This window comes from Numenius arquata, chromosome 13 (assembly GCF_964106895.1).
Source record: "Numenius arquata chromosome 13, bNumArq3.hap1.1, whole genome shotgun sequence".
NCBI classification, from domain to species: Eukaryota; Metazoa; Chordata; class Aves; order Charadriiformes; family Scolopacidae; genus Numenius; species Numenius arquata.
This window is the reverse complement of record NC_133588.1, coordinates 10532204-10555406: the sequence shown is the minus strand read 5'-3', so window position 1 is coordinate 10555406 and position 23203 is coordinate 10532204. Positions and strand designations below refer to the sequence as shown.

The following is a 23203-nucleotide window of genomic DNA, read 5'->3' as shown; positions in this document are numbered from 1 at the left end:
CCTGTCCAGGACCACCCAGGGGCCACCACTGCGGCCCGGCCGCACTTTGGGAGGGGACCGGCCTGTCAGCAAAATGTTTTCCCTCGGGCCTTTGGGGCCTCCCTCGCAGCCGACCCTCGCCTCACACCCCAGCCCGCGGCCGCAGAAGCTGCGGCCTACCTGGCGCTGCCCTCGGCGCCTCAGCCGGGCCTCCCCCGGCAGCACCAAGACTCCCGCAGGGGCCGCCCCCCGTTCTAGACGTTTCCGCACCCCCCGCCACCGCGGCGGCTCTTCCGCCCTCCGCCCCCTCCCGCCGCGCTCCGCCCCCTCCCGCATGCGCCCTGCGGCCCTGGCGGCGGCGGCCGGGGCGGGGCGGCCGCTGGCCCCACCGCGCAAGCGCGCAGGGCCCGGCCGGGGGGCTGTTCCATCGTCGCGTCTCCCCGCCCGCCGGGACGCATGCGCGGGCCGGCGGCGCTGGGGTTCCTTGTCTGAGCCCCCCTCCCCGGCGCCCGCGCAGGCGCAGAGCGGTAACGGAGGGGGCGGTCGAGGCGCGTTCCGTTGGCAGCAGCCGGTTCCTGTCAGCGGCGGCGGTGGGTGGTGGTGCCCGGTCCCCGACGGCGAGCGGAGCCCCCTCCCGCCCGGCCTGGCCCGACCTAGCCCGATTCGCGGTCCCGACGTGCGGAGCGCCGCGCTCTCGCTTGCCGGTGTCTCCCCTCCCCACCCCGGGGCGGCGGAGGCAGCAGCTCCCCCCTCCCGGCCCGGCCCCCCCCTCCTCCCGCCGCCCCCCTCGCCCCTGCCGGGCCGCGGAGCTGCGATGCCCTCGGACTTCATCTCTCTGCTCAGCGCCGACCTCGACCTCGAGTCCCCCAAGTCCCTCTACTCCAAGGGTGAGTGTGGCACCGGGCCGGGGAGGCGGGGCCGTGCCGGGGGGGTGGTGGCGGGGAAGCCGTTCCCTCGCCGTTAACCGTCGCTAACGGCCGGGCCCGCGCCTCAGGCCGCCCCCCTCATCCTCCTCCCGGGGCCGACGGGGAGCTTGGCCCGCCCCGAGGGCCCCCTCCCGCCGCCCCCGGCGGCCTGCGGGCCGTGCCGGGATGCTCGGGCCGCCGTGGCCCCGCCGCGAGGGGCCCCCGCGGTCGGCGCTGGGGCCGAGCCCGGCTCCCCCGGCCGCATTCCTGGCCCGGCCGCCGCGGCCTCAAGAATGTGTCCCGACAGGTTCCTGCGCTGCGGGGCCCGGCGGCGGCCCCCGCGGGAGCGGCACCGCGGCGGGGGGCTGTGCGGCCCCGCCGCAAGCCTCCATAGCTCCATCCATCCATCCATCCATCCCTGCCGGTGCCGGGCCGGGAATGCGGCCGCGGCCCCGCTCGCCGCCCTGTTTACCTCGCATCCGCAGGGATGCGGGCCGAGCCCCGCCGGAGCCCGGCGCTGCCCCCGGGGCGGGGGGGGGGGGTGGGGGGTGAACGCTTCCCTCGGCAGGGAGTTGGGAGCACGAAGTAAAGGGGCACCGGGAATACAGGCGGCTGGTGATTTTTCCCTAAAACCACTCGTTAACTTTCGGGGGGGCGGAGGGGGAAGAGTTTCGGTGGAACAAGCAGCTTCGGAGAGGACGTGAAGGTTCTGATTTGGGGTAGAAACTGGCAAAGAGCCCGAGAAGCGGAGGGGCGGTTTTCAGCAGCGCGGCGGGTGACGGTGCCGGGGAGGTGAGAGCATCTCCGGGGGTGAACTCCATCCCCCGGGGTCTGGGCGGACAGCGGGGCGGGGGGGCGGCGGGGACGACGACGACGACGACACACGGCATCGCTTAAACGTGGGAAGTGGAGACCAAGAGAGAACGTTGGGAATGTTGAAAGTAAACGAACGGAGCCCTGCTTTCATAATACCTGAATTTTAGTTTTGACAAGTACACAGTAATAAGGCTGAGGGTATCAGGAGAAATGCTACGTGCTACGCGAGTTCTTAACTCGTTTTCTCTTCTGTAAAAGACTTAGAAGTCACCACTAATAGTTTGTTGGACATATCCCCCCACAGTACAGCAGGAGGGGGGAAGCAATTTTGGGGCTGTATGATAAAAGAAATGGAAAGTCATTTATTACCCCTAAGTGAAGGTAATCAGATTTTAATATTGTTACAGGAAAGTTTAAACTTTTTTGGAGTTTTTGGAACTGATTGTAATGGTCATTAACTCTGAATTGTGTGTTGCTAGGGCTGAAGCTAAAAGAATTAAAAAGATTGTAAAGAATCAAAGCACATCTTTAAAACTCTTAAACTGCTCTAAGTCGTTGTCTCACTGTTTAGAGATCTTAAAGTTATCACCAGTGTGTAACAGTTTGCAATTTTTTAAAAGGTGTTTCTACGGGGATTTAAGGCTCCGGTGTTACCTAAGGCATACATATACTAATTGGTTTCAGTCCTAGTGAGAACAATAGAAGGGAAAGAGTATTTTGAAACAGGGCAGCTCTAATTAAAAAATACAGGTGATAAAACCCCATCAAAATTACCATTTATTGTACTGGAAATTTGAAAAGTGTGCACTGTTAAAGCAATTTGTAACACATTTAAAATAAAAATGTTCCATGTAAGTTGCGAACTTTCTTAAAGGGCTCATCCTTAATTGAGCAGAACTTGAGAATTCACACTGAGATTGGTGAGTTCACAAAAATTTTAGGGTTTTTTTTATATTTAATGGAATGGTTGAGTGTCCGTTTCAGGTAGGAAAAGGATCTCACACTGATTAATCAAGATTGTATTTTTACTTCTGGAGGCATTGATATGGGTTCAGAGCTAGAAGAGCTCCAGAGAAGGGTGTATGATGCTTAGGAGAGGCCGTAGTGAGCTGTTTGATTCAAACAACGTGGTAGAGGTGTATAAAGGAGTGAATGGTTATAAAGAGGTTAAAGGAAGACTTGCTTTTCATATTTTATCATAATAAAAGATCAAGGAGAGAGCTAAGTTGAAATGCAGTTTAATTTAAATTAAAATTTACAACATATTCATATGCTTTCACAGGATGAATAATTTAGTGATCCTCTTTGCTGTGATATATTAGTATGGTTTTTAGCTGGACTTAGGAAAAGGTTTTCTGTTGTGGTTATCTGATTAGTCGGAACACACTTCAGTGTGCTTTTTTTTTTTTTTTTCTTTTTCCTAGATAGATAGATATGGATAAACTTATCCTGTGGAGAGATCCTTTGGATCAGAGTATGAATACAAGTGATGAGATAAAGGGAAAGGTCTGAACACAGTGAGAAAGCCACAAATATGCATTTGTGATGAGGGTGTGTTAGGAGCATGTAGTTTCTCATAACTGCTCTCCTTTTACAAATACAGCCACCCCGCAGTTTGGAATCCAGCTCTCAGATTGAATTGGGGCCAGTAACTTTTCCTCTGAATTGCATTCCTGTCTGCGCGTCGGGACAGTTGCGGTTTAATGATACCGGTCTTGTAAGTTTGTCAATGATGATCACTGTGGTGTTTTGGAAATAAAAAGATTATGAAAGTGAGAGAAACTGCAAGATTGGGGTGGTCTAGGGAGTAACTGAGATTTTCAAACATACAGACTTCAGTTTATGGAAATTAAAGTGGAAGACTATTAGTGTGCTGATTAAAATGTACTTGCCTGTTTCTAAAAGTGAAATTTTATTTGAAAACCCGGTCAATCAAGATGTAACTGACGCTAGTGCAATTTTTATGTTATAATTTGTCCCATTCTCTGCACAGACCGAGTTAAGTTGTCTGTCTCTGTGCTACATGTTAAAGTTTTGGCTTGCCCTGCTATTTTGGTTAAAATTTTTGTTTTCATATTCCTTCAAAAATGGTAACCCAAACTTCTAAAAGCACACTGTCCTAAGGTGAAATGGCAATACAGACAAAGGGAGAGTCGTTAATTTAGAATTTGATCTGATAATTCCTTTGAGTTGTTTCTTTTCATTTATGCGTAGCTTGGGAAAGAGAGTATTTTTCTTTGAGTATCTAAATATTTTGTCTTCCAGTTTTTACTCTCGTAGGTGTGGTTTCACGAGCAGGTCCAGCCAGTATGAATTCCCACTTGCTGAGTTAAAGCAATCTTGTCCCCTCTCTTTTCCTTGCTGCTCCGCTTATGCCAATGCTTATGTGGCCATGCAGTGAACTGGATTGGGGAACCGATCGTGTTAAAATTAACTCAGCTTTTCCCTTCTTCCTTCTCACCCTGCACCACAACAAAAAAAAAAAAAAAAAAAAAAAAAAAAAAGAAAAAGAAAAAGGGAAGAGAAATGTTGATTTTTAACCAGGTAAGTATCCTGGTCATGTTTGCTGTGGGTCTTCGTGAATGGCTTGTGCTGACTCAAGGAAAGGACATGTGAAAACTAGCAGTACGGAAGGGTGGGACTATTTCTTTCAGCAGCAGTGCCAGTTTATATTGGATTAAAATGATAGTGAAACTGTACTTAAGTTGCAGGCCTCTGCAATGTTATAGCTGTTTAACAGTCTAATAGTTTGTAGTGTATAATAGTTTAACATTTATAGCTGTTAAAAATAAATTCAAAGTGTTGATTCCAAGGCCTGTCGCTGAAGCTCATCCCTGCAGCTCCCGAGGAACTAACTAGTGCTAAGGACGAAAACCTTTCTTATATATAATCAATATTTAAAAAGGTATATGCTTTGTAACCATTGTAGAAGGATGGTATCTCCTAATAAGAAGACAATAGAGATATACAAAATTGTATGCATTTTTGAATGCTGAAAATGTTTAGAATGTAATAGGTTTAATTCCCATCTTTACATAACATGCTGTCCTTTTTGAAATAAAACAACCCAAATGTGCATACAAATTAGTAATGTAGTAGAAAAATCACTGGAGCATAAAACCTAAAACCTTGAGGCTAGTTGTTCTGTGGCTGAATATCATATGCAACATTCAAATATAGCAAAGTATAGCTATTCATTGTAAACAGACAGAAGTGAAAAACTGATTAAAGTAGTTCATCAAATGTCAGGTACTAAATCTCAACTGATTAAATGTGTGATTACTTTAGCTGATACATTCCTTTAAACAATTAAAAAGTAACAATGTGTGTAGTAACAAAGTTGCATTTTTGTGCTGCAGCAGGTACGATCAGAACTTTTTATCACATTTTGCTTTACACAGCTGAGTAACTGTAAAACTGTGAGACTTTCTGGAACTTTGGAGCAACAAGAAAAATGTTAGTAGTCTCCTAAATAGCTCTTTTGCCCTAAAAATGTCATATAGTCAAACCTCAATTTTCCTCTATGCTTAAATGTTAAGTGACAGTAATCTACTTGTGTTCACTGAGAATTGTTGATACAACATGTGGTTTTTGGTAATTTTTTTTTTCCCCTACTAGAACTTTTTTCTTTCCATGATCCAAGAAAAGGGATAACTCTGGTAAGACAGTGACTGAATTACTGAAGAGGAAATAGAACAGATGCTTTGTAAAAATAGTGAGAACCTGCTTTTAGTTTTGCACTTTGAAACTAGTACTAGCAGTTTTTAGGAATAAAAATAATACTTAGCTTCTTTTTGTAATACTACATTGCTTCTTTTTGTAGCTCATAGAAGGTGCTGTGCTGGGCAAGCAGTGTTGAGTGTTATATGAGGGACAGACTGCGTCCATCTGCCTGTTGCAGCTCTTCCATTAGCCCCCAGGTCACTCTGACTTAAGTCAACTGAAATGGATTCTACCAAAGTTCCTTAAATTCTGTGTCAGCCTTGGAAATGTCCATTTCTACTTTGAATCTTTCTAGTTTATTGGCTTGAAAAAACAAAACTATGAAATATGTTGCTGCAAGATGGTTGTGTGGTGCTGGGGGTAGGGGGAAGGATTTTGAATTCCCAGCTTTTCACGCTGTAATTTGAATTAAGTGATGGAGATGTTTAAACAGAGCCTTTTTCCTGCTGTCTCTTCTCGCCCACGTACTGTCCTCTGAATTGTGCCAGCACAATTGTTTTTTGTGGCTGCAAGATGAATGGGATTAGGAAACCAATCTATAATACTGTACTTTTGATAGGATTTTTCAACTTTTTTCTGCTCCCCGGTCTAGTTTGCTGTGCAGCTGCACAAGTAGTGGTGTCAAGACAAGAAAGGGGGTATCGAGGACTGGGATTAAATGGTGGAGGAGGTAACATGAGGTAGAACTGCTAAACTGGCTCTGCTACAGAAAGAAATGCTACTCATGTTGTGCCTTCTGTTGCATTTGCTGTGCCTGTACTCTTGTGCTGAGACCAGGAAAGCCAGGCTTCCTGCCTGGGCTGGTTTCTTGGGGATAAGTGAGGGAATCCATTTCTGGAGCTTGGGAAGCTGGGCAGGACGCCGGGCACCTCCCCTGCTGCAGGTGTGGATGGAAGAGTGTGAGATTGTTTCTGCTGTAGGTTCTCCTTTGCTGCCTGTTTGTATCTTAGTGTAAATGTGTGGTGTGGATCAAGGAGTAGGGGAAATTAAGAGGAATTAAGTAAACTTTTTATTTAGTTCTAAGACTGGTTAGATTTTTTTTTCATTGCCAATTTTACTGATTTGGATACTTAGTTATGGAAGTTGTAGATTTTTTTTTTTTTTCCTCTTAGTGAATCTCCATGCATTGCCCAATTCTCTTGTCCCATTTGAATTTAGATATTCAAAGAAGTTGTAACTGGAGAGAAAATATTTCAGTCCCATGGAAGGATTTGAATATTGCAGTAAGGAGCTTGAATTGGACTTGATTTTGTGAGATCTTGGCATAAGCACTCCAAGCATCGCAGTGATCCATTTCACAAGGAAATGGGCTTTGGTGCTTTGTCAGTTGGGGCTGCTGCACCTGCAGGCTGGGAATGTGTGGTTCCCTGTGATCAGATGTGTTGGGTTCAGATTTTTTCCACTTGCAAAGTCAAATGGGTACGTTTTATGACATCCTTTAGTGTTGGAGGGTTCTCAGGGACCCAGACGTTGGAAAACCGTATTAAGTTATTGTGTGGATATTTCTGACTGCGGATATGCTTTAGAGGAAGACACTCTTTCCCAATATTTGCTTTCCACCTACCTTAGTCTTTCTTTTTTTAGCTCATTGCATTCTTCTTTGATGCGAGGTTAAGCCATTTGGCATCCCTTACATTTTGTGTTGCTCTGGAAAGTTCTTTATGCAGTTTTGACACTTGCTGTAATAGAGATCTGAGAATCTTTAGAATATTAAAAAATTAGGAGCCAAGAGTACTTGTGCTTCAGTTAGTTTGGGACCTGCATATTCGACATCCATTATAGCTGCTTATAAGGGGAATCCATCGGATACTGCTGTTTAGTGTAGTCAAGAAGTAAATTTTTTTATGTTTCCCAGCTTGTGGGTTCTTTACTTACAAGTTTTCAACAGAATAGTTACCATTTGTTGGGGTGTCTTGACTAAAAATGGTTGTCAGGCACAGCCTTGGTCTGATTTTTTTGCACCGGTACACAGATGACTTAGTTGTACGTGGAAATGTACTTCTTTTGTGTTGGAGAAAATGAAAGAGAAGTAATGCTTTCTTTTATACAAAAAGGCAATGGCCTGAACTCTTTTTGAAGTTTAGATGTGCTGATAAACCCTACCAGAAGGTGATGAGTGGCCAAAGTGCAGGTGAAGTAAGGTATGTGGTCATCTCTATGCAATTTATCACCTTTATTATCTTCTCTGCGCTTATGTAAAGAGTAAACTGATGAGGTTGAATATTGAGACAAGTTCTGGCTTTCTCGTCAGCGAGTACAGAAATTATTTTAGGAACTCACTGAGATGAACCCGCAGATCTAACTTTGAACTGTGTTGTAACACTGGATTTTAATGGGCACATAGTAAAATCTTAAGTAACTGCTATTTCCAAAAGCATGCAGTGCTTTAGCAGTGTTTAAAATGTAAATGCTCAACATCAGTTACGTTGTTATTAACTCGTGTAGTTCTGAAAAGAATATCACTGCACCAGAGGAATGTTTTCACTATTTATATAAATATGCTCTGAAGAATCATTCTCCAGTTCCCCTTGATTACTTGTCCCTCCAGCAGTTGGAAAGGTTTTACAGTTGCTTTGTAAATAATTAGAAAGAATTTCGGGTCATCTTACAAAGTTTATAAAACTAATGTAATATGCCGAAGTCATGCAAAGTTTTGATGCTGAAAGCAGATTTGAGTTGCAGTGAAGTTCAGGCTGTTTAGCAAACACAAGGAGGATGGATAGCAGTTCATATTAATGCCCAGACAAGATGAAGCATATGGGAAAGAAAGAGATTTAAAGACAGTAATAAAAAGTTTTCAACTGTTGGAGTTCCACTCCCGTTCAGAAAAACTGACATTACAAACCAGTTGTTTCAGTCTCTCATTGTCTAGAGGCCTGATTTTTTTTTTTTTTTTTTTAATTTTTATTTTGGATGGATTCACTCAGCCGAAGAATCTGTTAGTTTTGATAGTAGCACTGCAGAGTGTTTGGAAAATAATAAGCTGCAGAGTTCAGGAGCTTCTATTAACTATGACAGTTTATGTTTCCTTGTGCGTAAGTGAACATGACCTACTAATATGACTATTAACTGGTTGTGGTCATGCAAGCTGCTCTGTAAAGTGGGGCAGGGTGATGTGAGTTGTAAGTGACAACCTGCCTCCATTAAAATTACATTCTGCTTCTCTCGGTGCTTGTCCTCGGAGAGCGTTGGTGGCGACAGTGGCTCCTCCTGAGCTGCAGGCCGTAGCAGAACTCGTGCCAAGCAGCTCCGCACATCTATGTCGGAGTAACATGAGTCCCACTAACGACCCATGTTTCACAATTCAGGTGTATCTGCCTTTGCAGTCAGGTTCCTTTGTGTGTATGTGTGTATATGCTTAACTATTTGGGGTGTAAGAGGAGTATCTAGAATCTTACTCGGTTCTTTTTTGACTCTTGATTAATTTTTTTTTTTTTTTTTTATTCAGCAAGAAATTCCACAGACCAATTGTAGATTTGGTAAAGAAATATTTCTTGCCTTCCATTTAAAGTTTGCTCTCTCTTCAGTTTAGTATTAGGAATGAGGAGATCTCCTAGTTTAAAATAATTGAGTATGTTTTTGTTTCTTAGGGGGGGAAAAGATGACTTAGGTTGGAACATGTATAGCTATTGAAGCAAATTTATTGAGGAACTTATAATTACAGTTCCTAATAGTCTTGGTTGTATCTCATAAATAAATGCTACAGACCCCAGGAATCTGATTTAGGTTAAACTTCTGAAAACAATCAGATGTTCCATTTGTGCAGGGGGTGGGAGAGGAGCAGGATGAGTACTTGTGGAGGCAGTGCCAGTTTCAGTCACACAGTCAGTGAGGCTGACAGTGACATTTTGAGATCATCTAATCCAACTCCCTCTGCCCAGGATCATGTCCTATTGGGTTTTGACTGTCTTCGTGGATGGAGACTCCACAACCTTTCTGGCCAGCCTTTGCCAGTGTTTGGCTACCTTCATGGTTAAGATAATTAAAGTGGAATTTAATGTGGTTTAATTGGTGCTTATTGCCTCTTGTCTTGTCGCGGGACGCTGCTGAGCAGAGCCTCTCATTCCCTCCCATCAGGTGTTTCTACACATAAGATCCCCTGAGCTTTCTCTTCTCCAGCCTGAACAGTCCCAGCTCTCTCAGCCTCTCCTTATGTGAAAGATGCTCCAGACCCTTTATCTTTGTGTCCCTAAATGCATTTTAGGGAACAGCTGAACAGCTTTTATTCTTGTTGGGACTCTTGTGAGTTCTTGAATCAGAAATTCTCATGTGTAGTGTTATGTTGCAGTCGTTTTCTTATTGGGGCGCTAAGTCAGATTTTTTCCTTTTGAATATAGCTGTTTATTTGCCTAAAATCTGTAGGAAATGTACACTGAGATTTTGTATCCTGTTAGCAGTTTTGCTGAGGATATCTACCAGGTTCAAAACCTACTGGGAGAGTGACTGCCATGCTGCTCCCTTAAGAAAGGGGATTACACCTATTTCTCAAGAGCATGTTCCTTTGAAAGTGACTTTCTGGGCATTCCTGGAGTTTTGTGCTCCAGGCACACTCAGCGTGTTCAGCAGTTTTAAACTCTTCTCCGCATTTGTTAGCGATAGAGAAAGAACTTCAATCATCTCTGGTCTGTAAGTATGTTTGTATGAGTGTGATCAGTGCCCTTCCTTAGCCTGTGTTCAACTGGGAATAAATCTTACTTTGTTTTTCTTTTAGGGCATCTGAATTCTAGACAGGGCCATCTGCCTCGCCTTGAAACTTGACCCTCACCTGGAATGGAGTTGCTCTTTAATCAGATGGGGAAATGATTTGGTTTTTTATTTTGTGGCCTGAAAGGATTCAGTTTAAGCTTCAGTAATTCAGTTAAGTTAAGCTGCCACTTAAGTAAAAAAGGTACTTTTGGAGGTGTGGTAGCAAGGAAGGGATTATATTGTTTAGAGTAAATTTAAGTACTCCTTGCTGTGCAGGTATTTCACTACATTAATACAATAGCAAAAGAATTTATACAGGAAGATTAATACCTTTCTGCACCTGAGCCAAGGAATCTACAGGCTTTATTTTTACTGAATTCAGCTTTTAGACATAGAGGAAAGACATCTGAAGTACTCTGGGTGTTTGAATAGGGGGATATTAGTTATCTGTTGAAGAAACTCCAAGTACAAGTGCTTTCCCTCCCTTAGAAGTCTAGTAAAGAAAGACAATCTAATTGAGCCAAAGAGATCATTAAGTATAACAGCGTATGACTTTTGAGAAGGTGGTCACAGCAGACTATAGTAGCTCAGTTTACTGGGGAGTGGGGTGGGATAGTTTTAGTCAAGGGATGTTGGAATCCCTAAAAGCTTTCGACAGGCGCTCTGTATCCATCCAGATACGATCTTTATCTTCGTGCTTGCCAGTTATCCCCATGAACTCTAACCCTCAGTGGACTTATCATCTGTTACATTGTCTGTCCTTGAATTAATGTCAAGTTTTAGCATATACAAGGTGTTGCACAATTTAACTGTAGATACAAAACTGAAGAAGATTTGAATGAAGGGGGTAGATGAGGAAAGTTATTAATGTTATAGCACAGACACATAGGCCTTGCTTATTTATTACTTTTCATGACTTCAGAGATAGAAGACACTCAATGCAATGACTAGGCAGCAATTTCAAACAGAAGACAGATTTTTTTTTTTTCTTCTTGTCTTTTTTCTGTACACCATTTAATTGTGGAAACAATTGACAGATATTATGGGTGGTAAAAGGATAAATGATTCAAGAAGCTGTTAGACTTGTGGAGGGTATATCTATTTAGGGAAGCCTCTAAACTGGGGAGTTAGTCTGTAGCCGACTGTCAGATTTGGAAGGTATTCTAAGAGAAATGCTTTTCTAAACTTACTGCTTCTTGTAAACCTTTCCCTATAGTTGCTGCTATCAGAGAAAAGGTACGGGCTAATCAATATTTAGTTTGATTTGTTATGACCATCCTTAAGTTTTACATAACTTGGCAGTTCTGGAGCGGTTATACCACTGATTCTTTCATTGCTCCTCTCCCTCTGATTCCAGTGGGGTTTTAGCTCTGTAGTACAGAAAGGAATCTTTTATCCACGTTGTGCCATTAAATGGTTGGCTTAGGTTCCCACTTGTCTCCCAAGAATCATGTGTGAACATATTTGGAGAAGAACTTGATTAATAGTTTCAAAACCTGTTTTTACAAACAACTGGCATCTTTATTTCCTTGAGGAATTCCTTCCAGGTGCAGTATTTATCACACAGGTTTGCCTGTGGTTGAGTGCGTACCTCATTAGTTGCATCTCTCTTTATCCGCAGTCTGAGGGCGGCTCGGTGTGCATCAGCAGCGCTGCTCGTTGGAAAGGACAAAAGGCTTGTACATGTAGAGCCTGGGATGGAGCTGTAGCACCTTGTGCTTGATGAAACCTGTCTTTGAACAACTGCTGTCCATAACACATGCTTCTGCTATATTATTCAGGCTCACTTAAAAGGATTTTACTTAGAATCTCCTTCTCTTTCCTCTTTTTTTTCTTATTTCCAGCATGACTGTGTTCAGAGTAGCTGCTGTTGGTGCTAAATGTGACAGAAAGCTGAGCAGACAATCTGGGACTTGTGGCGCCGTGCTCTGAGATGCCTTGTGACTCTGAAATGTGTGTGAGGCATCCAGGCTGTCTCTCGTTACTTTCAGTGGTTTTTAACATTGATGCAGTTTCACTTCCTAATCTGTGTTTTTTGCGATACCAGAGAGAGAAGCTGGTGAGATACAAGAGTCTGGGGCTCCATCACTTTTACACAACACATTTCTTTCATGTACCTGATTAGTCAGTTTATTAGAAATGGTGTTACAGGTGTCAGGCTTTCAGCAGAGCTTTCTTTTAACTGTGCCAAGGAGTATTGTTTGTTAAACATTACTTCATGTTTGTTTTTAAAAATTATGTTTATCATCAAACATAGTAGTTGAATTATAAGTAGAAACCGAATTGATGGTAGGAAGTGTAAATATTTCTCAGTTTTGAGGGTGACTAAAGAAAATACCTTTTAATGTCAGTATCTTACTAAAATGAATAAAGGGCGGGAGGTGTGAAGATGGTTTGTGGGCTCAAGGTGCTAGACATCATGCTAGGAGTTACTAGGACATGTCAAGTCTTTTGAACATAGCCTCTACACCCAGGTTTATAATAAAATTCTGAATTTGAGAGATTGTTGCAATGTGTTGGAAGTCTGTCTGAATATCTGTATGCTTTTATTCTTCAAGGTCAAATATCGTGGTATAGCCTCAAACGAAAAAAGTGCGTGTACTTTTCGTTGCTCATGTTGCATTTCTTGTTCTACAGCAAATGTAAGAGATGGCAAAAATAACACCATCGGAAAAAATTGTGCAAACCCGAGAAGACTAAGAAACGTTGTTCGGAGACAATAGTAAATTGAGGGTCAGGTGGACTTCTGTGCGTCTCTGAACCATCTCTTGGGATGGTGCATTGCACCTAAGGAACTAGCATAACTGGCTAGAGCGCCTGATTATCTCTGTGCTTCTAGTGAACTTTGATTTTGAAACAATAGCAGCGTTTAAAAGTGGTTGATAAATAGCTATTATTAATATTCTTTGGTCATACTGTATTTGGGTTTCTTTGAGCATTGGAGGAATGAAGTCTTTGTAGTGACAGAATGTGAAGAGAGGGAGAAAACCAACTATGCTTAAAATTCAGTTTATTATAGAATCACAAATAAAGAAATACCATTGCTGTAACAACTGTATATAACAGCAAAATGAGGCTGTTTGAATTCTTTAATTGAATTTTCATACCTATCATATTTGGATTCTTTCCAAACATAAGCTTAGCTTGGTTTCCTGCATGCTGGAAGATTAAAACATGGCAACATTTGGTTTATTTGTTTTTAATTCTTAAGGTATTGTGAACAGATTGATTATTTTTTTTTTTTAAATGTCTTCTTTTTTTTTTCCTCCCATTTTGGGTTGTTTGAGAGAAATGTGCATCTTTAAATACTACTCCTCATATGTAGTAAAGCCTTTATGTTGCCAAAGTGTTTAACATTTCAGCAGAGCAGTACCCTGTTACGTTCATGTATGTGCAGTTCTGTCAGTCCTTACTTGCTCTGCCTTGTCCACTGTGGTTTTTTAGTAATATCTTTTGAGTTCTCAGGGTTTTGTCTGGAGTTTACAACTGCATAGGGTAGACTTTTCACTAAGTCATTACTGGTCCGTTTCTTGAAGTGACAATTACTAAATAATGTTGTTCTCTCTTTGAGATGTGTAAAATTGGATGCAAACAAGACACAGGATTTATACTGTCTGTCTACGTTTATAAAAGTACTCTTTGAGCTGTGAATGGGGATGACTGAAACACAGCCAGGAAAGCTTTATTTGATATTTGGATGAATGCCATAAATAGAATTCAGCTAACACATGCCTTTGTCAGTTGTTGAAATTCAACTTTAAAAGGATTAATTTCTCAACCTTACCCTGCTGTGCAGAATCCTGAATATTGAGATTAACAGCTTTTCTGAAGGTTAGTGGAATACTGCAGTAACTGATTTTTGTTCGGTTATGAACTACTTGTAAAATGACCTTTTTAATACTAGCATTTTTGGTACTAATACTTGTGCTTTCAAAAAATGCAAGAAACAACTTTTAGCTTTCATTTTTATTTTTAAGTATAAGAAACAATGATATTACAGTTGTGATAAAATCTTAATGACACTGGTAGTTAATAATATATTACTGATCATCTTTCTTTAAAATAGGAGTGGCTGTCTTTCAGCAAACTCTTCTTTCTTCTTCACTAACATGCTATAACGTGCATTTCAGTGTTAGAGTAGCAGCATTTGCAGGCAAGATTTGGTTTTGACAGTGTCCGGTGCTACATCATCAACACAGAGCGCTCAGATCCTCTGCTGATTCCTCAGCGTGGAGCTGCACCAACAGAAACTTTTTAATCATTAAGTTTTCTAGTGCGGGCAGAACTGTGGCATCTGCCTTTCCCCTATGTGCTCATGAATCGTGTTGATTTAGGGTTTGCTTCTTTTGTCTGAAGCCAGAGGGAACTGGAAGGAAGATTTTCTGTTTGGCTGTGTAAAACATCCTTGTATACACTGTACTTTCTTTGAAAACCTGCCACTGTTGCTGTAGCAGCAATATAGTTCTGCCAGTATTGACAATAACAGGAGCACTGGGGGTAAGACTTGCTTCCAGTCTTTTACTGCTGTATCATCTACAGATACTCTGAATATAGCGCGGCAGATAAAGAGGGAGGGAATAGCACTCTATCGTTTGTTTCCACTGCCCTCTCGTTAGAGGTGCTGCTGAAATGATGGCACCAGTACAATGTCGGGAAGCACGCCAAGTGTCTTGCTGACATACCTTCACTTGAGAGCTGTGTGAAACATAGTGGTCCAGGTAGCGTCGGGAAACTTAGTAAGAACAGGTTAATGTGTACAGGAACAGAAGGAAGTAGTCTTTACGTATTTTAGGTTACACTGACAATTTGAACTGAGTTCTCTGTTTAATCACATTATTCTGAAGCGGGCTCAAAGGCATGAAATAAAACCATTGTTTTAGTGTTACCTGTTGGACTGAGCGCTGGACTGCAGCCTGGGTAAGAGAAACTCCATTGTGTCCTGCTGCTGGCTTGGAAGCCTTGTGAGTTACCTTCTTCCTACGGCTCACCTTCTGCATTTGCAAAAATAGGAGTAATCAGACCAACAGCTTTGTAAAATGTTTTAAGGCGTCTGCATCAAGACTGTTAAGTACTGTATTGTTTCCTTTTGCTCAGCTTCACTAAGTATAGGTTTTTTCTTGCTCTTTGGCTTTCGCCATGCAGTTATCCAACAAGTATCTTTCCTTGAACAGTCACTGCATTTTGTCTATTCTCATGTATGCTCAAGTAAGGTCTCCCCTTCTCGCTTGTAGGTTACTCAAACCTGTCTTCAGGGCTGTTTGCCTCATTTTAAGTGCTGCTAAGCAAGCCTGTGTTAAGTCTACCGAAGTTGCAAAGTTGTTAGGAAATACAGAAACTATTATAGTCTGTAATATATTACAAAGAACAAAAGCTGATTTACTGTTTATGTTGCCTGTTCTTTCCTTTTTCCAAATATTTTTTGTAACTTTATTGTATAAAATCCCTGCTGTATCTTAAGCAGAGCTGCCATTGTCTGCAGTTGTGAGTGATTCTCGCTTCTGTAAGTGAGAGTTTGGATCTCCTATGGAGTACTCAAAAAAGCTGACCAAACAAACAAAAAAGAAAGGAAATGAAAAAACCCCAACAAACAACCACCCAAACCCACAAAACCCAACAGTAACAAAACCGCCACAGTGGAGTAGAAAGTACTTTGGTGGTCACAGATTTGTCTGGCCTGTGCCTATCTTAGTCTGTTTCTGTTCTGTTTTTATGTGCTAGGTGCTCTGTCTTTCTTCTAGTTGCCTTTCTCAGGCTCTCAAAGCTTCCTCTGTTGAGCTTCTTACTGAGTCCTCCTTATCCTGTTTTGGCTTCCCGTCTGTGCAGTCCCTGTTCATATGCGCTGCGCCAGCCCCCTTATCAGCCTCCCATCTCCCAGAGCATCAATTCCTAAAATATTCCACTGGCCATGAAAAATTCGGTTTCATTTGCATAAAGGTATAGGTGTGTATTCTCAACGTAGCTGTAGTAATGTTTCATCTTGCTAACTGGGAGACGAAAAAGCAATAGACAGCCTATATTTTCACTGCGGAGTTTACTCCAGCGGGTCCTGATGTTACTTCTCCCAGTTTAGCCTGGATGAAGCGAGAGCAGTCGTTGCACTGTGTAACGTGGAGTTCCTGTATTTGTGCTAATGCCTGATATACTCGAGGGTGGCCTAAGGTTTCTGAAACTTACGCTCTGTTCTCTGTGCTGTAATAACCAAACTTGGTCAGTAAATTCTTTTCCTGGGATCTGCAGGAGAACCTGTTAGTCTTTGGTGGATGTATGGAGGGAGCCGTGGGGAGGGCTAAGAACTGGAGGGCTCTTCAGCAGGCTCTCGTGGGTTCTTCCCAACAGGCGAAATAGTTTGCTTCAAAGTATTCCCACACCCAAGCTTTTGTATACAGAAAAATCCACGGGGGTCACATGATACTAACATTTTGCAACAAGGCAAGGCTTTGATTAGATGTTGAATATTTAGAGCTGACGTAACACTCCCCCTGCTCCCCCCACACCATCATTCTTTAAAAACTCTGTGGACTAAGCTATTGTGGTAGAAATGGTGGTATACAATAAACTCAGCTGCTAAACTATATTGTTTTTCAGAGACACTGGATTCCTGAGCAGAACAGAACTTCAAGTTAAACAAACCACAAGGTCTTCTAGCTGGTTGAGAGGCCTAGGTTTTTCAGGTGTAGAATAGATTTTGGTTTTAGCATCTCCTATCCACAAGAGTTTTTAAAAGATACTCAGCTGCATATATAGTTTTGTTAAAATGCAGTTACCTTTGGAGTGAGGAATGACAGTCGGGCCCTTAGTTGCCGTTTGGAACCTTGGTAATACAGGTTTAGTCCAAAACTGTGTCTTAATGTGAACTGATGAGTGTCATAGAATCTTTATACATGTGTATATGGGTACTCTGAACATGAATTTGTATGCTTAAGTGGGGATGTGGTGGTATACGGACATTGTTTTCCTTTATAGAGTTTCTTTAATTTGTTGAACATGCGTGCTCTGCTTTACTTTGCTCACCCACCTCCCGTGTAGGAGAGGCCACTTGCAGGTTCATGTATTTCTAATTGTTTTGGAATCTCAGTTCCGTATAAACAACTCTCTTTGACTGTTTGCTTGCTTGTTTTTTTGATCAGCTTAGAGTACATCATTAGAGGAGATTTCTGCTTGGATGCTGCCAGCTGATTAGAAGAGTACACCAAGGTTTTGTCTAATCTCTGGTGTGACTGTCATGTGCTGCAGCAAGGAAATGGCTTTGGAAGAAGCAGCCAAATCTGTACGGGTATTAAAACATGTTGAGGAGACTAGTATCAGTGGGGATCAAATGTGCAGCCGTTCAGCACAGGGAGCTTATTAAAAGACAAGGATTAACTTTGCTGCTGTTCATGAGGTCATAGAAGTGGTAAGGGATTTCCAGGATGTACCTACCCTTAAAGGCAAAAAAATGCCAGCTGCAAGTGGAAAATGCCCTGTCTCTGTCTCTACTGCAGACAATTTGGCTGGTTCTCTTCCTCACCCATTTATTGATTGTGCTCTCCTGCATGATTGCCTTTTGAGTGGGAAGGCTGTCATTACCTTTTAGTCTAGGGGTGGGGATAAAAGGGATGCCGCTGAGGAAGCGCCCAGCATTAAAGGGGGTGAAGTCACAGGAGCAGATCACTGTGGTGGGACAGACAGAGAGGTGGGCTGGGGGAGAGCTGGGGCTGTATTTCAATGACCTCCTCAAGGCTGGGCCTGGGGAACGACCTGGAGAAGAGAAGTGGCATTGAAGTGGGAGTTGGAGCTGCAGCCAGGTTAAGTGCTGTCTGGCATCTTTGTTGTTAAGAGGAAAATGGTAGCACAAAAAGAGTTTTTTTACATCATGATCAGAAATTGATTTCGAGGCTGTTACGTGTGGTGGAAGGATGGCTTCAGCTCAAGGCAGAAGCAATACTTCTTTCCTTTTTGTGTTTGTAACTATGTGGTGTTAAAAATGAAATAGTGGGGGAATGTTGGCAGGTTAACTGGTAATTCTACTGAATTTACACTGATAATTTAAGGGGGGGGGGAAAGAGGGGGGGAATTATATACCTAGAAAGCTAAAAGGGTTATTTTACTGCATATTGCTCTCTTAATGCTCTAGCAGGATTCTGTGGACCTGTAGCAGTCTGAAGTAGATGACCTTTTAAGATGGTGATACTGGTCTCCCTTTACATTAGTATGGCCTCATTTGCTAGTTGGTCAGGGCAAAGTTCTCCAAGTTCATAACTTGGCTTCCACGTGTGGAAGTTCTGGGCGGCATGGCTTTGTTTCTGGTACAGAATAGCAAAGGGCAGGGAGATCATTGGTATATCTAACGAGCGTTCCATAACATCTAAGATGTTTGGTGATACTGACAAAATGAGGATGTCTTCATTCATCATGGGTGAATTATCGTGCGTTCATCATTGGAAACTGGTATTCTCTGCTGTTTTCCGTATCTTCTGTGCTCCCAGCATCACCAAGTGCTGAGTTACAAGAAGCTTTTTGGTCAACCAGCTAGAAAGATCTCAGTTAAATTTGTTGGTAGGCTAAGGAGGCCTCACAAAAGTTTGAGAAGGACAGACAACTTCTTCTGTAACATCCTGAACCAGTCTTAGCACAGCGCGAGTTAGTGAGGCACTAAATTACCTAGAAACTCGCACCAGAAATTGCAGTTCTTCATCTGTACAGCTGAAATTCTTATGTAGATGCAATTGATAAGTCATTCAAGATTCATTAAATGTGAGTAGCTGCAGAAAATCTTGCAAGTGCTGCATGGAATAGTGGATCCGTGTGTACTTGACTTGCTTCATTACAGCCGAACTGATTATTTGCAATTACTTTCATTAGCTATTTTGGGGTTACTACTTTTCTTTACTCTTCCTGCCTTCCGTCTTGAAGCTGAGCACTCTCCATGGGGAGAATACGTATACTTTGGAAAAAGCAGGGCTTGCTTTGGTCTGTGTCCAAAGCTGCAGTGACTTCTCACAGAATCTTACAGTTGTCTTAGCGCTCCCAAACAGGAAGCAGTTGTGCTCAGTTGCGTTCGCTTTGCCTCCATAAGCTTAGCTGCTATGTTCCTAAGAATAAAGTCTAAATAGAACCACAGTTTCCGAGTTAGTAAGGAGGAATCTAATGTTGCACGTCACAAGGCATGGTGTGTTTCTGAAAGGTCGTTTGATATCATAATGATGAGAATGGCTTAAAAGTTTAATATTTTCTGTTGATGGTGATGGGGAAAGGCTGGAGTGCTTATATTTTGCTGTAAGCCCAGCTGCCTGTAACTTAGCCTGGTTAGTCTGTGTGTAGAAATCTAAAAACATTCCTACAAAAGCAGCAACTGTGTGTGTACAATAAGGTGAAGTGAGTAAAATTAGAGGAGAGGAGCACTTATAAATTTCAGTTTACCATCAGGACCCACCAGCTTTTTGCACTTCCACTCTAATATCATCTGATCAGCTTCAGCCACCATTTTCTATCTTCTCTAGGTTATTTTGCCTAAATCTTTCCTAGGCCTCTCCACTCTCTCTCTCAAAGACATTGCTCCTGTCACCGGCTACTGGGACTGATCCAGAGACATGTTGGCCCAAGGATGTATCTTTGTGCAGACTGATCGAAATGCATCCAGCCCTTTCACAGCTTTTCTTCAGTTCTTTTAACTTAAAATGAACTGATTTAAATTCTGTGTAGCAGTTTGTCCTAGGTGAGCATCCCTTCTAGCGGTATTGTATATCCTTTTGTGTATCTTTAGGATTTGTTGCTGCTCTTGCAGTTGTTTGGGAAAAGTGGTGGTGAATACCTTTCACCTGAGACTGGATGCTGGCTCGGTTCCCGCTGATAGCCCTGTACTGGAATGCTCATTGTTTGGCTCGGGTGCACTATTTTTGATGTGCTACAATAACAAGCAAGTCCGGTATCATATTACTTGATTATTTTTCATTAATATTTCAACTCTGAATGTTTTGTGCAGTTTCAAGCAGTACACTAACAAAATCTTGTTCTTCCCAGATTTCAAATTTTGCAGTGTTGGATATTGACCTAAAGTTTGATGCTGTCCTGGTCAGTATAGCCATGTGAAATACAGTTTTCTGAACTGTCAGTATAACTGGCAGGAAGATCAAAGTTACAAGCAGCTGATCTCAGATGAGAGATTATAGGAGCAGGATAATCGGATAAAGGGCAGTTGAAGAAATTTGACACTTAACATACTTTTGGAAAATCTGCCTGTCCCTAGGTGTCCTTGATTTCAGTAGTAGAATTTGTGAAGCCTGGGCTCATCTAGTTAGTCTGATTGAGGTATTTTGAGGAAAGATAAGAGATTCAGAAGTTTTATTGTAGATAGGATGTCTAATAACAGATTACATGAATACAGGTGAAGGTTTGTATGTGGAAATGAGTGTGTGTGACTCTTGGTTGATCATTAGTATTTTCTTATTTTGTTTGTGTGTTCATCTTGTTTGTGTTTCGGGATTACTGTTATGAAACATGTTCCTCTCCTCCTGTATCGAGAAGGGAAATGTGTTGAGGGGAGACATTGGGTATAAATGAAGCTACTTCTAGCAAAAACCCCATAAGCTTGAGGTTAACTAATATATTTGTTACGGGGATTTGAAGTCAGCAGTAAGTTACAAGAGACTTTGTGCTGTCAGCCAGCTGAAACTTGACGCATTGATTCAACACAGTGGCTGCTGAAAACAGGAATTGTGTCTACGTGTTCTTTCTTGTGAATTAGGTAGAAATACATAATGATATGGAATTTTTATTTTTGCCTTCAAATGTAACACTGCATTTACATAACAGCCTTTTCTTTTTCATGGGTGTTTTCCACATGAATAAACATAAAATTATAACGGAAAATTTCATATACTCTGTGTGTGTGTGCACACGTGTGTAAAACATGATGATGGAGGTGAGCTGATCTATAGGGGAGGGAGCTTTAGCTATTTCAATACAATATCAGATGCAGAGGGAAACTATATCCTCTGGGGAAGAATTAGTTTCCTTGCAACAACTCTGATCTTTCTGGGATTTGTCAGTTTTTGCTTTAATGCTATTTATAGTGCAGCATATATAAACATTGGCCTGTGTTTAGGTGAAAACACAAAGTTTCATTTGAAGTCTGATTTGTGAAGAGCAGGTTTGTTGCAGCAAGCTTTCTTAAAGGTACCCAAACAATTTTAGGTTCTTCAGAGAAGTGTTGAAATGATAGATCCTAGCAATCCAGTTCACTAAAGATGTGGTTTAGAATATGAAGCTACATCTGTTCTGAAGAAAAGCCAGAAGTTGGTTTGTTGGCTTTTTTTAAAGTTTGGATTTGACTGCCAAGTGTTCATAGAATCATGGAACAGTTTTGGTTGGAAGGGACCTTTAAAGGCCATCTAGTCCAACCACCCTGCCATGAGCAGGTGGACATCTTCAACTAGATCAGGATGCTCAGAGCCCTGTCCAACCTGACCTCCAGTGTTTCCAGGCATGGGGCATCTACCACCTCTCTGGGCAACCTGGGCCAGTGTTTCATCATCCTCATTGTAAAAAAATTTTCTTCCTTGTCTAGTCTGAATCTACGATCTTTTAGTTTAAAAGCATTACCTCTTGTCCTATCGCAACAGGCCCTGTTAAAAAGTCTGTTCCCATCTTTCCTGTAGGCCCCCTTTAAGGTCTCCCTGGAGCCTTCTCTTCTCCAGGTTGGACAACCCCAACTTTCTCGGCCTGTCCTCGTAGGAGAGGTGCTATAGCCCTCTGGTGGTTTTTGTGGCTTCCTCTGGACCCAATCCAACAGGTCCATGTCTTTCCTGTACTGTTTTAATCCCATGGTTTTGATCTGTTTTCCTCCTGTGTGCTACCCAGTAGACCTCCCATGTTTTCTCTCACTCCTGTTTGGGATGTTCTTGTGCAGTATTTCTCCTACTGCTGTGAGGGGAGGAAAGTTATGGGGAGCCATCAGAAAAGAAGGGGAGACAGGCCTGGAAGAACCAGGGAGGCAGAGGCAGCATTGAAAGTGTGGCCAGGGCTGTGCTATGTGTTTTGAAGCTTCATGGGGCTGTTCTCATCCTCCACCATGTTTGTGTTCTCTTGGCTGCATCTCACAGTGACTTCCCAATAGCAGTGTTCCCTTCCCTCCTAATAGCTTGCTCCATGCTCTCATGTTTACAGCTGTCAAGGCTAATGCCAACTCTTTTTCCGAGTGTAGACCACATCTTCAATTTTAGGTGTGGTATCCAAGTGTATCAGGATAAAAACTGGGTGTTGTATTTTAGACCATGTTTCAAGTAGTTTGATCTTTTATCAATGAAGCATGAAATTAAAGATTTGCCCTTAATGGTCTTGTGATCTTTGGGAATGTGCTTCAATTCTAATGCTAGCTTTTCCCTCCCCCTCTCTCTTTATCATATTTTTAGAGTTATTCAAAGATTATAATTGTGCTTGTTGTGGATTACTGCTAAAATTATGTGTTCCCTGAGAAAAAGTATGCTGTGGGAGTTTTGGATTTGAGCATTCCTTTAAAGCAGCAAACTTGACAGAACTTCGTCACGTTTGAGAGTTAAAAATAAATTTCTTAAACAAAAAAACCGCCAACAACCAACGCAAAGAGGAAGAACTCACTCTTACCTAATAACTTAGCTTTTGGAAATGAGGCTGTGTAATCAGTACCAAATATCTTATGAGTCATGACAGAATTATGATGATGAGCAGCTCTCTCCTCAAAGAGGATTTCTTGAGAGACAACAGAAAGGAATGAAAATGTATGTATATAAATGCAACATACACATCAAAATACAAAGGTTTCTCTACTTACCTGCACACACACACACACATATGCTTTGTTACGATCCCTCATTTTGTGGCCTGTCACTAAACATTTTGCATAACAGAAATACTTGGTGAGTTGTTTCTAGTGTCTTAAGCGTAAAAGAATATAAAAGGCGTATGCAGAGCTGCCTGTCAAGTGACTGCAGCAGCTTTAAATCTTGCTACTACTCCTCTAGAGGCGACAGCCTTCCCAGCTCTGGCACATTGGAGCGTCTGAGTTTCTTAGTAGCAAGAATATGGTGTAGGGTGCACTTTGAACTAAAATCACTTTATGTCAACAAAGCTGAATGGGC

The 23203-nt window shown here is 42.4% G+C and overlaps 1 protein-coding gene across 1 annotated transcript in view; it reads left to right on the top strand.

The window, feature by feature from the left end:
- The first annotated feature begins 793 nt into the window (after positions 1-793).
- NFAT5 (nuclear factor of activated T cells 5) overlaps positions 794-23203 on the top strand; it is a 67658-nt gene continuing 45248 nt past the window's right edge. Inside the window, exon 1 of the mRNA XM_074157996.1 lies at positions 794-866. Within this exon, the coding sequence (XP_074014097.1) occupies positions 794-866 (73 nt within the window). The remainder of the gene's footprint in view (positions 867-23203) is intronic.